Source organism: Eurypyga helias, unplaced genomic scaffold (assembly GCF_000690775.1).
Source record: "Eurypyga helias isolate BGI_N326 unplaced genomic scaffold, ASM69077v1 scaffold35887, whole genome shotgun sequence".
Classification (NCBI taxonomy): Eukaryota; Metazoa; Chordata; class Aves; order Eurypygiformes; family Eurypygidae; genus Eurypyga; species Eurypyga helias.
Genome location: NW_010264397.1, coordinates 18,014 through 30,631, shown reverse-complemented (window position 1 = coordinate 30,631; position 12,618 = coordinate 18,014). Strand labels below are relative to the sequence as shown.

The following is a 12,618-nucleotide window of genomic DNA, read 5'->3' as shown; positions in this document are numbered from 1 at the left end:
TGCAAATGCTAAATATAATAATATTTTTTTTATAGTTCAGTATGGATGTTTTATGGATTTGGTAGTGTGCAGAATGCCTTTAGGTACCAGCCTCTTTCAGCTATCCGCAGGCATATAATCAAATGTGGCTGTAAAATCAGCTTGGATCAGCTCTAGTGGGCTAGTTCAATTGACCTGAAAATGGATTTATTAAGTAAAGGAGGCAATGGAGTGAATCCAGTCAGAGATGCAGTTGGGATGTTCTTACTCTGAATTGTGTTGCATGCTCACGACTCTCCTAGATAAACCAAACGGCACAGGCATTCAGTTCTCCTGCTGTGTACCGGTACTATGTGTGTCATGGCAGGGGCCTGTCAAGGGTCTTAAACTCTCTCTATACATATTTTATTATTTTTGTATTTTCAGGCTTAAGCCAAATGTATAATCTACCATGTAGTCTATATATTTGCAGTTACCCGACTGACCTCACCATTCTGAGGAAGCCAATCTTCATGCCTTAATACTAATGGAAGAGTTGTATTTTAATACAGTTTGTGTTTTCTGTGGTATTGTATTCTGTACTCTTTTAGCAGTAATTCATTTGGACAGCATACGGTGTTTTGCTTGTTCGAAAATCCTTGTTCCTGGGGTTCCTTACTCAAGTGGAAATTGAAGGGACTTCTCTAAATTCTTTCTTTCAGCTTATAAATACTCAAACTGATAAGGTGGTAGTTTTGGCAGAGGCATTTGTGTTTAATGCTAGAAAATCAACGTATCTGTGGATTACTGCTCAGAAGGGAGAGAGCTTTGTTTGTGCAGACCGTCTCCTAATTAGAAATAAGTGCACTTCAGAAAAACGTTATTGTCTGTGCCCATCTGTGACGTGGTGGGCTGGAGTGAAAGCACTAATTGTTCCGTGGGGCTCTGGGGGGTGTGTGTGAGGGCTCCAAGCCTGACTTAGAGCTTGTGTCATTCACACAGAGGAGAAATTCACATAAGAAAAGTGAATTTTACAGAGCATATACAAACCAACACACAAAAGCAGCCCTTCCATTGAAATACGTTTCTTGGGCTGTTTTGATTTTTCTCAAATATTATTGTAATTGAATTAAAATGAGAAATGTCTCAGTAAAGCAGAACAGTTGTTTGGGGTATACCTGCACAAGCTGGATTTGTATTCTGGGCTGTGGAGTACCTCCCCAGGAGCAGTGAGAGCATCAGAGAAGGCTTTGCTGCTGCGTGTGGGTGGTATGCCCAGTGCAGTTTTTAAAGATAGCTACTCCTTGAACAACTTCCAATTTCCCCAAGAGAAGGCTGAAATGACACGTCCTCACAGGCAGTATCCAAAGGCTAGATACAGTCTCTGTGATTTCTGGAGTTTTTGAAACTTGCTGTTTGTTTCACTAATAGCAAAGGTCCTGCATTTCAACGCTGCCTTGTTCCTTTGTCCCCAGACTTTCTGATCCTTGTGTTTAATGTAACTACTAATCTTCACTGAGTTAAAATGCAGCTTTGTCAGTATTCACATGCCTGTTCCAGTGAACTGGTACCAGCTTGTTAATGGGAAGCTTGAAAGATTAAGCGAATCCTATGCACGATTTTGTGTGCTTGGTTTCAGGGCTCCTTTGATGCCCCTCAGCTGTTTCCTTGGTAATGTGTACGCTGAGAACGTTGATGTTCTGAGAGATGGAACTGGACCCTCAGGTTTACGGCTTCGCCTACTCACTGCAGGTATTAGTAACACTCAGAACATTGAACTGGTTGCTTTCCTAAAGAAGAGAGAGATAAACCTGTATGAATTAAGCATAGGTTATTTGTACAGCTGATTTCTAAGTGTTCTATATGCCTTATTTTGCACTATGGGAAACAAAACCCAGCAAAAACCCTGTGAAGGGGAGTCTGCCTGCTTCTGCATTTCCCTGGCCCTGAGGAAATCACGGGGGACTCTAGCCCTGTCCACTGTAGTTCCGTGTCCTCAGAGTCTGCAGGTGTATGTGTAGGAAGGAAAAACATGAAAAATCAAGAAACCTTACGTGCACGTGCTTTTTTGAGACTCCAGTGAACTACATAATGTTGATATTGTTGTGATTAATTCTGGAAGGCTTTTAAAAATGCCAGCAAGAGCCTACATCAATGCTGCAGCCTTAGACTGCACTTTGAATTGAGTTCTGGTTTTGTTTGCTGTAGGAGACAGCAGTGAACGTGACGGAGGCTGATGAATACCACTTGTGTGCTTTCAGAGACAGGGCAGTGGGGCTTCAAAATCAGGGAAAGACACGGTGGCTGCAAAGAAGCCTTGTTCAGTCACCGTAACTTGGGACTTGACAATGTGTTTAAGAAAAGCTATTGAGATGTTTAAGATGAAGAATAAAAAATTACAAATAAAAAATGGAGCAGATGTTTTCAAGTTACTTTGCTTCTCTCTTTACAGAGGAAGACAGTGGAGAGCTGCCTAGGACAGGGAGCATATATCCTCGTGTACTAGGGAAGGAGTTAGCTATAACATCATAATAATATAAATTATTTTGAGAAATTGGACACTTCTAAGGTAGAGTGTCAAATTTAGTTGAAAATACATCTATGCAGCTTAAAGGAAAAGTTGTCAATGAATAATTATTAATATACATCACTCGCGTTCAGACTGAAACTTGCAGAGAGGCAATCTGGACACGCAGCGTTCTTGTCTTGCTAAAGTTTGTGGAAACTCCTTTGTAGAACATCCTGCACACCTATTCTAGCACAAGTTTCTCTGAAAGTGTACTAGTTTGAAGTAACTCTTGCTTTAAGAAATGAAGGATGAGTCAGTTGGATTTGTGACATGTTATTGGGTGACTGGCTATGTAACCAGTGTATGGTGAGAAAAGCTAGGGGTGCATTTAGAGCACATACTGTATTGAGCAGTAGCTGCTGCATATGTGTACATGCGTCCTTGTACATGTAAGGGAGCATTCCTGAAAGCAAATGGGGTCACAGACTCTTAAGGTCTGTTACTAGATGTTAAGAAACAGAAAGATGTCACCCATTCATCTGTGATGGCTATTCACTAGAATCCATTTAATATTGCTTGCGTAGCAGCATACTTGCTATGGATTTAATAAGCTATGGGAATCTTGAGTAAAGAATGTATGTTTTCTGGGACGGTTAACATGGATGAAGAATTTCACAGGCTTTACATTTTTAGCTGGAGATATGTCTCTGTTGCTAAAGCAGAATATTTTCAGGATAAAAATAATTCCTGGTACTTAGTGCTACTAACCAGCTGACTGACTAGGGAAACAAGTCATGTTCATGTGATGGCAAGGGAGTGGAGATAGGATTGCTGAGGTTGGAGATTGAAGACAGGGATCTGTGCGACAGCCAGCACATCCATCGCTTTGATAAGAAATGTTTAAGCTGTTGCAGTATAAAGGGTTAAATTTAGTTCGGCGCTGTTGTCTAAAGAATGCAGCTGGTTTATGATAAGCAGAGGAACGCTAAGCTTTTGGTGTTGATTTGCTGATGTATTCTCTGATCAGGAAGGATGAGTTTTGAGCTGTTTTTTATTTCCTCAGGCTGTGGCCCGGGTGTTTTAGCCGACGCCAAGATGCGGGTATTTGAGCGCTGTGTGTACTTTGGCGATTCGTGCCAGGATGTGCTGAGCACCCTGGGGTCTCCGCACAAGGTCTTCTACAAGTCCGAAGATAAGGTGAGGGAATTGATTCAGGCGCAGGACGTTGTTCAATGCTCTCCGTGAGGGAATTGATTCAGGCGCAGGATGTTGTTTAATCACAGGGCCTGTGTTTTGCAAGGCCAGTGAAGTTAAACTGCCACGTAGCACAAACTGTGAGTGCCTCACCTGACATATAATATACCAGGATGAGCTGTTATATAATTTGATTTTAAAAAGCTTTTTTTTAGCTAAACTGATGCGAATCTATTCATATTTTAAAAAAAGTTGTCGTTTTAACTACTTCAACAACTGATAAAAATGGGATTTTTAAATCCAAATGAACCTTAGTATGTATTTTTTAATTAGATGTTATGTAAAATAACTTTAGCATATACCCTAATGGTGTTTTTCTTTTTTAGTTATCTGCAGTAAAAGGTTTACTCATATGCTGCTACATAAAAAACCTGATGTGTCACTGTGCCAATGCAAGCAGCTGATGGTCCTGTCACGAAGCACAGTGTCGTACATACTTGAACAAGGGCTTCAGATGAGATGATGGCAATTTGTTTGACTGCAGCGATCTGGTTAATGACCTTCATCTTTTGTGAACGTTACTAAGCGTATCTGAACAATGTGTTTCTTGCAGATGAAAATCCATTCGCCCTCACCCCATAAGCAGGTCCCATCAAAGTGCAATGACTACTTCTTCAATTATTTCACACTTGGAGTGGTGAGTGGGAAGCTTCCATAAACTAATTCATGTAAAGTTTTGATGTAGCTACACAGCAATCCTATCAGAAGGCCAAAGGTGGTGGGAAATGAGAGTCTGCAAAAGTCTTGATTGCTGGATATGAAGAGAACGACGCGGACCCTTCCCTCTAGTGCTTGCAAATTCAATCAGTAATGTCTTATCTCCAGCAGTGGATGGAGGGCTCTTTTTGTGCTTGGACATTCTCTTAGGTTTTCTTCCTCTGCATGGCCTGATGTGTAGATATACTAGTTCTTGCTTCTGAAATGCATGGTCTGGTCCTGCAGAACTGAGATAGGTGTGAATTGTACAAGTTTGGCGAGTTGCGGGATGTAGTTCAACCTTCGTGTCCCTCCTTACAGCTCTTTTGCTTTCATCTACGTTACTGTAAATAATATGCAGAGAAACAAGACCTCCGTAGAAAACTTGCCAGCATGAGCAGATGAAACTGCAGTTGTGATTGAGTGCTGGAGGAAGTGGGCACTTTATTGAATTTACAGATAGTCTCATTTTCAAATACTACTTTTCATAGTTTCAATTGGTTCCAGTGAGAGAGAGAGAGGCCTATCACTACATGCAAGTACTGTTGTAACTAGTTCCATGTTAGTTTGGGGAAAGACACCTTCCTCTATCCAAACTGCTTCATGTCTCTCTTTCTTCAACAGGATATTCTGTTTGATGCAAACACTCACAAGGTGAAGAAATTTGTCCTGCATACAAATTATCCTGGTCATTACAACTTTAACATGTGAGTGTGAAGAACTGATCTGTTAGTGCTCTAAAACACCTGAAATGGAAATCCTGTGTTCCCTTTAAAAAATTCTAGTGGTTTTTTCCCATGTGTTCATGGTGTATCTGATAACCTGTGGAGGTCTCAGCCATCATTATTAGCACTTTTTAAAAGTGATTTTATTTTTACTTTTAAAAGCCTTTGTATTGTGAAGTACGTCTTAAAGCAGTAAAGGAGGTAAGTTAGTTCTTGGTCCAGATATAATGGGCAAACTGTATTAGCAAGATTGTCCATTTGCTGGTTGGTAGGCTGCTGGTTTTATCCTGACATTATTTCAGTTAGTGGTTAAAAAAACCCCAACCTTTCTCTCAGACTTCTGAATATGTTTTCAGTACTTTTAAAATATGAACTCTTCAGGGCAGTGGTATGAGTTAAGGAATAAGGGATTGGATGTCTGATGAAAGCGAACGTGTTTTCAGGCAGTTGGGGTTGGTGACAGAAAGCTATAGTACTGTTTCTAAGCTGAGTATTTCTCCATCCACTCTGTTACAGCAAAGTAGTTTATGCTGAAGGACCTTTTGTGTCCTTTAGAGAATTATATTATAAAAGGCGGCTGCCTTTTTTGATGTAGAAAATAGAAATGAGAGCTTTTCTTTGTAATTTATTAGCACTGAGAATCTCATTTTGTTGTCCATGTGACTTTTCATTAAGCTGGTTATTAGAGCCCTAAGTCTCTGCTATGCAGTTTATTTTTGGTCTTCTGTTTTCTAATAGCTTTACGATTTGCACTTTCTAGTTACCATCGCTGCGAATTCAAGATTCCACTAATCATTAAGCGAGGTGAGCAGTTCGTCTCTTGTCCTGCTTCCGGGGGCACATACCACAAAATGCTCACCGGGGAGGTGTCATCGGTTTGCATTTCTAATGCCTCAGAGGGTGCTAACAGTGACAGTCATTCAGACAGAGGAGAAACTCTGGGGTCAGGTTTCTGTTTGTTGAGTGAAAAAGGAAGATACTTCAGGGCAAGACAGTAGTTCCCTGATTTTTACTTACTTAGGTCATGGAATATTTAGCTGCAAGGTCCCTTTTTCTGTAATGTTGCCACTCTGCTAAAACCAATTACCTTGTACCTGGTGGCTCAAAATCTGTAAGGCAGTGTTAGTCTGAGCTGGGTTGTCCATTCTAATGTTGAACTTCTTAATCCTGAGAACTCACTCTTGAAAGGCTTATTCATGATATTTAATATAAACTGGTTTAGCTGGGAATGAGAACACCTGGAATATGTTGGCTCTACGTGCTATAGACAGAGTATGTCTGTAATGTTCACTTGAAAATCTCTACTTGAAAAAAACTGTATGTAATCAGTAGTGCTGAATTCTACAAGATACTTAGATTTGCCCAGCTCTGTGCACGTAAGTAATCTCAGCAAAGCAAGGGGAACCTTGTTTGACTGAAGATCATAACAGGAGTACTGAGAGAGCATGTATTTCGATTATCCATGGAATCCTGCATATGTTGGCTAAGGTTTTAGCCAGGGATGCTTTCTGCATTTTGATTGATTTTTGCTGAAAGCACTTCCCTCTGTAACGTGCAATTCTCCAGTGGCTGTCACAGCAGTTTGAGGATGTAGAGGAATAAAAACCTGGAAAAACGATGCCTGTATACACAATCTGATATGAAAGCTGATTTGTACTTTGGCTAATAGAATAAGCCTGAAAGTTCTCACTTTTTAAATCACTGCCATACTCCAAAGGCATTAATTTCTGGTTATTTTTATTCACCTCAAGTAGTACCATAAATCCCTTCTGCATACGCCTGGGTTTTGGGATGCTTTTCCTTCACCTTTCTGGTCTCCACCTTCTATTCAGAACATGTAACAAGTTGAAAACAAGCAACTCTAAGCTTCGTTTCCAGGAGTGTTTGGACTTGATGAGGGGCACATCGTGTTGTCTCAATGAGTGGCTGTGCTAGGCATGTTAACAGCGCAGGGAGATGTAGCTTCTCCTACGCTGGTGTTCTTCTACGTAAGATTACAGCTTAAACATATATAGTGTTAGAATTCGGAGCTTGCTGTAAATAGGCAGATTTGTTTAATCACCTTAACTGGCGTTTAATCAATGTTGTCGACAATTCTGGTTGCTGGTCAGTGCTGGTTAATTCATCTATGAACTGATGTAATGCTCGTGTGTCTCCTATCCCAACTAACCTCCCAAAATAATGGACTGTACAGGAGACTCTTCAAGCATAAACTATAAAGGCTTTTTTGTTGTTCTTTCGTAGATAGTGCTGATTCGCAGACTGAAACATGTACAACATACAGCAAGGTAAGTCTGCTTTTCTACGCGTTGAAGAAATAGTAGCAGTTGTATCGCGTTGTTTTAAAATAGAAAAGTTGAAGGCCAAAAGTTACCGTATGTTTTGTGGTTTAAATCTTTTGTTGCGTTAAGGATTAAAGACATTCGTAATAGCACACTGGAAGTAAACTGGATTATTGCATTATTGTGTGCTTCAATTTTAAGACACCTGCAGGTAAGTTTGGACAGTAAAATAAGTGATACAGGGAAGCGATGGCAGGGGTGGCATCATGTCAGCTGGAAGAAATATTTCTAAACAGATTTTTCAGAGCTTTTCTATATAGTGTAACCCTTGAAGACATGTAGTATTTAACCACGAGGGCCCAGCATCCTGCCACTTTCTTCTGAAGGGTGCCAGCAATGGGATGTTTCTCCGGCAGCAGCAGGCCTTACAGAAATGTCACTGCTAGTGTGACACCGCCTGTTGACAGTCTGCTCCTTGAAGACTGAACAGCCTTACCACCTACATGAAGTTCCCAACTGGGCAGCTGCTGCTGCATGTTTGAGAGCTGCATTAAGTTGAAAATCTCCAGAACTGTGTTCAGCTCTGTCTGTACAGTTAACACTCAGCCAGGGTTGGTGCTGCTCTCTTGGCTCCTGGGGTGCCAAATGAAGACTTTCCTTGGTGACTTTTGGGATCCAGACTGGGAAGTAAAAATTGGAGTCAGCAATCTGGAAGCTGCCATTCTTTGCTTTTTTTGGTCTGAGTTACTTACATCTTTCATTCTTTAACTTATTTCAGTCATGTGTGTGAAACTGCAGCTTCTTAAGTCTGGTTAGAGGGATGAAAACTTCTGGACATTCACAGTCATTAAATACTGCAGCTTTCCTCTTCTTTTCCAAACTTGTGACTTAAATCAAAGAAAGGCTTTTGGGAGAGGTAGCAGTGATGCTATTTTTCCCCTTACACAGAGGTATGTAAGAGGATATTTTGCTGAGGTTTCCCACAGCTGCTTTATTCTCTGAGATGTCGCTGAAATGCTGCAAGACTTTCCAGCTACATTTTACCCATAAGACCTATAGATTTGGGGTTTTTTTTGGTTGGGTTTTTTTTTGTACTTAAGAATTCTAATTCAAAGCTATTTTGAGACAAAAATGAGCATAAACCCTGAGAAGTTTTCCTAGCCCAAGCAATGAATAGTTTCCATTCCTGAGTATGGCTTGAGTCACAAAATATGTCTGTAAATACAACCTCTGTTATCTTGCAAATGAGCATGTCACGAACAAAAATGTACAGGAGACTTTTCCTAGATAAAATGAAGATTTTTTCCCATGCCTCATTTTAACACAAAGTCTTTGATATATTTACAGTGGGACAGTATTCAGGATCTTCTGGGGCACCCTGTAGAAAAGCCGGTGGTACTTCACAGGTAAAGGTCTCTCTCTATTTTCCTTGCAGGGATTGAGCTGATAACATGGGATGAGTTTAGGCAAACGGTGGTTTTTGCACTAGGTTCTTCTAGGCTGCTTTGCTGATACGGTTTCAGACCTTTTGGCCACTAACAAGACTAGATAGCCTGCTCTCAGACGAGATTGACATGCTGGATGAAAACTTGGAAAATTACTCCCCTTTACTCCTATTTTTATTCCAGTGAGATGAAATCACTAGAGCAGAAGCCATGTAAAGTAAAGCTGGGGTGAAACAGTGTTTACATAGAGCCCTTCTATTTTTCATCTCTTTGTAGGGTAGTTCAACCACAGTTTGCTTTACTGAGCACATCTCAGATGTCTCAGACATGCAATTTGAGAAACTGACTGGTTACAGGAAAGGCCAAAAAGTAAACATTTTTCTAGAGGAGGTTTTGGCTGTAATCTAAAATCCATTGCAGTCAGCAGGAGTCTGCTGTTGTCATAGATATGATCCAAAAATATCAGAAGTATCTGAAGGACCAGTAATACATTAATATTGAAAAATTACTCTTTACAAAACTTGTTTGTTCTATTTCAGCATCTCTCAGCATAATTTTTAAATACAATAAAACCAGAGACTTGGTAGACAGCATTATAGTAAATACAGTTGGTAAAGGCTGGGAATTGAAGTAGATTGAAGAGTGGGAAAGGATCTTGCACAAAAATAATGTGTAATGAATTACATGGTGCTTCTCTCTTCCCATGCATCTGCTTATTTTCAGGGTTCTTCCTGTTCAGGTTCAGTGAAAGAGTTTTCCTGTAGAGGTCATCAGTAACTCTGATTATGTCTCCCTGAGTATTAGTAACAGCTCTGTAACAATAAGCAGAGGTAACCTCTGGCTCGCTTGGAGCAACAGTGGTGTTGCGTAATGTAGATATACCTTTTTTTAATGAAAATTTTGATAAAGATGCCATAATTTACCTTGTATTACTGCGTGGTTACTCTTCCTTAAGAAGTTCCTGATCTCTCACTTCCCCCACCCCCTCCCTCTTCTGTTCAGGTCATCATCTCCGAACAACACTAACCCATTTGGGTCAACCTTTTGCTTTGGACTGCAACGAATGATCTTTGAGGTGAGGAGAAAAACTTCTCTGTGTGTTTGAGCAAGAGAGGATGAGGAGCTTGCAGTCATTACTACTGGCTTCTCATTCCCTGTTTCAAGAAAAGCCAGCACTTGGGAGTGGCTGTGTTTTTCGAACTTATTGGTGGAAACAGGCAACTTTTCAGTCTCGTCTCTGAGGCTGTACATTTGCATGTTTAAGCTGGGACTTGACGTTTGTCCCCTAGAACTCGTACTAGCAGGAGATGCATGCACTCCGCTCTGGGCAGTGGTGGAGCACACTGGCATTTAAATGTGTCATGGAAGTCTAGAGAACGCTTTTAGGAACTAGCCAAGAGCTTGTTGCTTTCTTTTGTTGTTGGGTTTTCTTTTTTCAGGCAGATCAGTTCCATACTTGCCATTTTCAGTCTTCCGAGTTGGTGTACAGTTCTTTTAATTTCCCTTTTTCCCTGCCGTCCTTTTGCAGGTGATGCAGAATAATCACATAGCTTCTGTTACTCTGTATGGCCCAACGCGGCCCAGCAGCCAGTTGAGAACATCGGACCTCCCCCAGTGAGCATCCCCTGCAAAGTCAGCTAATCTCAATGCTACAGAATTAGTACAGCGTGCCTTGATTTGCTGCCACTTATAATATGGAAAGCACGTTATGATTTTTTTTTTTTCCAATAAGCCTTTCCACCCAGGAGCGGTGTGGAGGGGCAATTCTCTCAACCCTTCATCATGGGGCATGGAACTGTTGATGGAGGAAAGCAGCTTAGGTGCCTGTGCCGTCGTTTATTCCTCTCCGTTGCCCTCATCCTATGCAGCACAGACCTGAAGAGACTGTCCCCCCCTTCTCAGCTGGCAGAAGGGGGAAGTGGAAGAGGGGCACGTAATGACTGCAAGAGTTAGAAGCACAAACTTTCTGAGCCTTGGAGCATCTGGAAGCAGGTATTGATTTTAGTCTGTTTGTGTTACTGTATTGATGTGGTGGTCACATTAAGAAAACGTGTGTGTGTATATATATAGATATAAACACATCGGTATTTCTGTGGCTTAGGACATTGTACCAAGTGTGACAAGGATGTATATATGTCCATGATTTCAGGCACCACATCTTTGTGTAACTTTGAACCAAGCAAGTAGCATGTGCATAATACTTGGTTGTAACATTTGCACTACATACACTTTAATTACTTGATAAACGTTTATCTTCACTGAGGAGCATCTGTGTACTGGGTGTGAGTGGGGTGTGATGGTTATTTAATGTACGCTGCGCATAAAGCTTATTTATACAGTGGATCAAATTTATCCACCTTCCTGCACTAATATGTACTTGATATGCTGAAACCATTTTTTTTCTGCCGTGGCTGGTTTACTAATTTTTTTTCATATGCAGTTTCAAAAAAAAAAAAAAAAAGAAAAATACTCTGGAAGAGGTTGTTTCTACGATTGAATTATGTTTTAGTGAAAAGGTTTGATACGATTTTTCATACTACAGAAGAAGTTAATGAAGAAATAGCATTGCCTGTTTGCCTCTGTTTCCTCAAAGAAAGAAAACCTGTATATACTGGTATCTCAGAAAGAAATTCCCGAGCTCTGCCATCACCAAGAAAACCTTTTCTGTAACTTCTGATGTATGATTTTAATTTATGCCAAAGGTTTAGCCAAAGACATCCTTATTGTAGTTTCACCATTTCTGTACATACATGCTAACTGCACACCCCACCCCAGCAGACAGGATATAGGCTTCTTTCTAGTTGGGAGATGCTGCTCGCGACATTTTATCCCAGGAGGATACTTTAGGTTTCTAGTTCTCTTACCAGTCTTATTTGGGGGAAATAGGTGGTCTGTCTTTGAAATATTGAACCCTTTTTAAAAATGGACAAGAGAAATGTATAATTTTATCCCATTTTTAATATTTTGGTGTAGCAACTTGTGATACATAGATGACAATTTTGTGAGTTTTACTATGTGTGTACAGATTTTGTAAATACGACATTTTTGTAATTTTAACTCCATGTACAGTGTAATCCTGTATAGTTTATCAATGAATGGGAGATAGGAAATCGAATGTTAACTGAGGTTTTGGATCCTGGACCAGTAGCAGGGATACATGTGGTGTGTGGGTGTGTGTGTGAGACGTTCTTTGCCATTTAGTCTTCCTGTATACTGTGATACTCGAAACTGTTTTGCTAAAACAAACAAAAAAGCCCCATGGAGAATCTAATGGATAAGGAAAAAGTTACTGTTTACCTTTATCCCTAGGTGTCACTCCTGTTGAATCCCTGTTCAATCTGTGCTGTCTCCTGTGATCATTGCTTGCTAAGAAAATTCTATGCCTCAACCTTCCTTTTGTTTCCTCTCTAATTTTAATTTCGTTTTACATAGCCCTTCTGTAAATTAAATGGAATAATAATGAGCATGTACACTGAAAGAAAAATAAAATGAGACTCTCAGTTACTGTTTTTGTGTTAAATACAGTTGCTGGGTGTTTTTGTAATAAAACCATGGATGCTTTTGCTTTTTTCTTTTTCTTATCAATTAGTCTTTTTATTTTGCCGTCTTTCAGACGTTGTATTTGACGTGCCTGACTGGTGTTCCTCCTTTGCAGCCAGTGCAGCATGTTAGCTTTTGTACTGCTGCTTCGGAGAGCAACGTGCAGTCTGTTTTCTAGTAGATCCACGAAGGCACGTTATAGATTGAGG

The 12,618-nt window shown here is 40.4% G+C and overlaps 1 protein-coding gene across 1 annotated transcript in view; it reads left to right on the top strand.

The window, feature by feature from the left end:
• LOC104513135 (chromosome unknown open reading frame, human C16orf70) overlaps nucleotides 1-12,409 on the top strand; it is a 34,573-nt gene extending 22,164 nt beyond the window's left edge. Inside the window, exons 8-16 of the mRNA XM_010156379.1 lie at nucleotides 1,598-1,710; nucleotides 3,531-3,664; nucleotides 4,275-4,358; nucleotides 5,042-5,124; nucleotides 5,903-5,946; nucleotides 7,387-7,430; nucleotides 8,772-8,830; nucleotides 9,872-9,944; nucleotides 10,398-12,409. Coding sequence (XP_010154681.1) covers nucleotides 1,598-1,710; nucleotides 3,531-3,664; nucleotides 4,275-4,358; nucleotides 5,042-5,124; nucleotides 5,903-5,946; nucleotides 7,387-7,430; nucleotides 8,772-8,830; nucleotides 9,872-9,944; nucleotides 10,398-10,487 — 724 coding nt within the window. The 3' untranslated portion in view covers nucleotides 10,488-12,409. The remainder of the gene's footprint in view (nucleotides 1-1,597; nucleotides 1,711-3,530; nucleotides 3,665-4,274; nucleotides 4,359-5,041; nucleotides 5,125-5,902; nucleotides 5,947-7,386; nucleotides 7,431-8,771; nucleotides 8,831-9,871; nucleotides 9,945-10,397) is intronic.
• The last annotated feature ends 209 nt before the right edge of the window (nucleotides 12,410-12,618 follow it).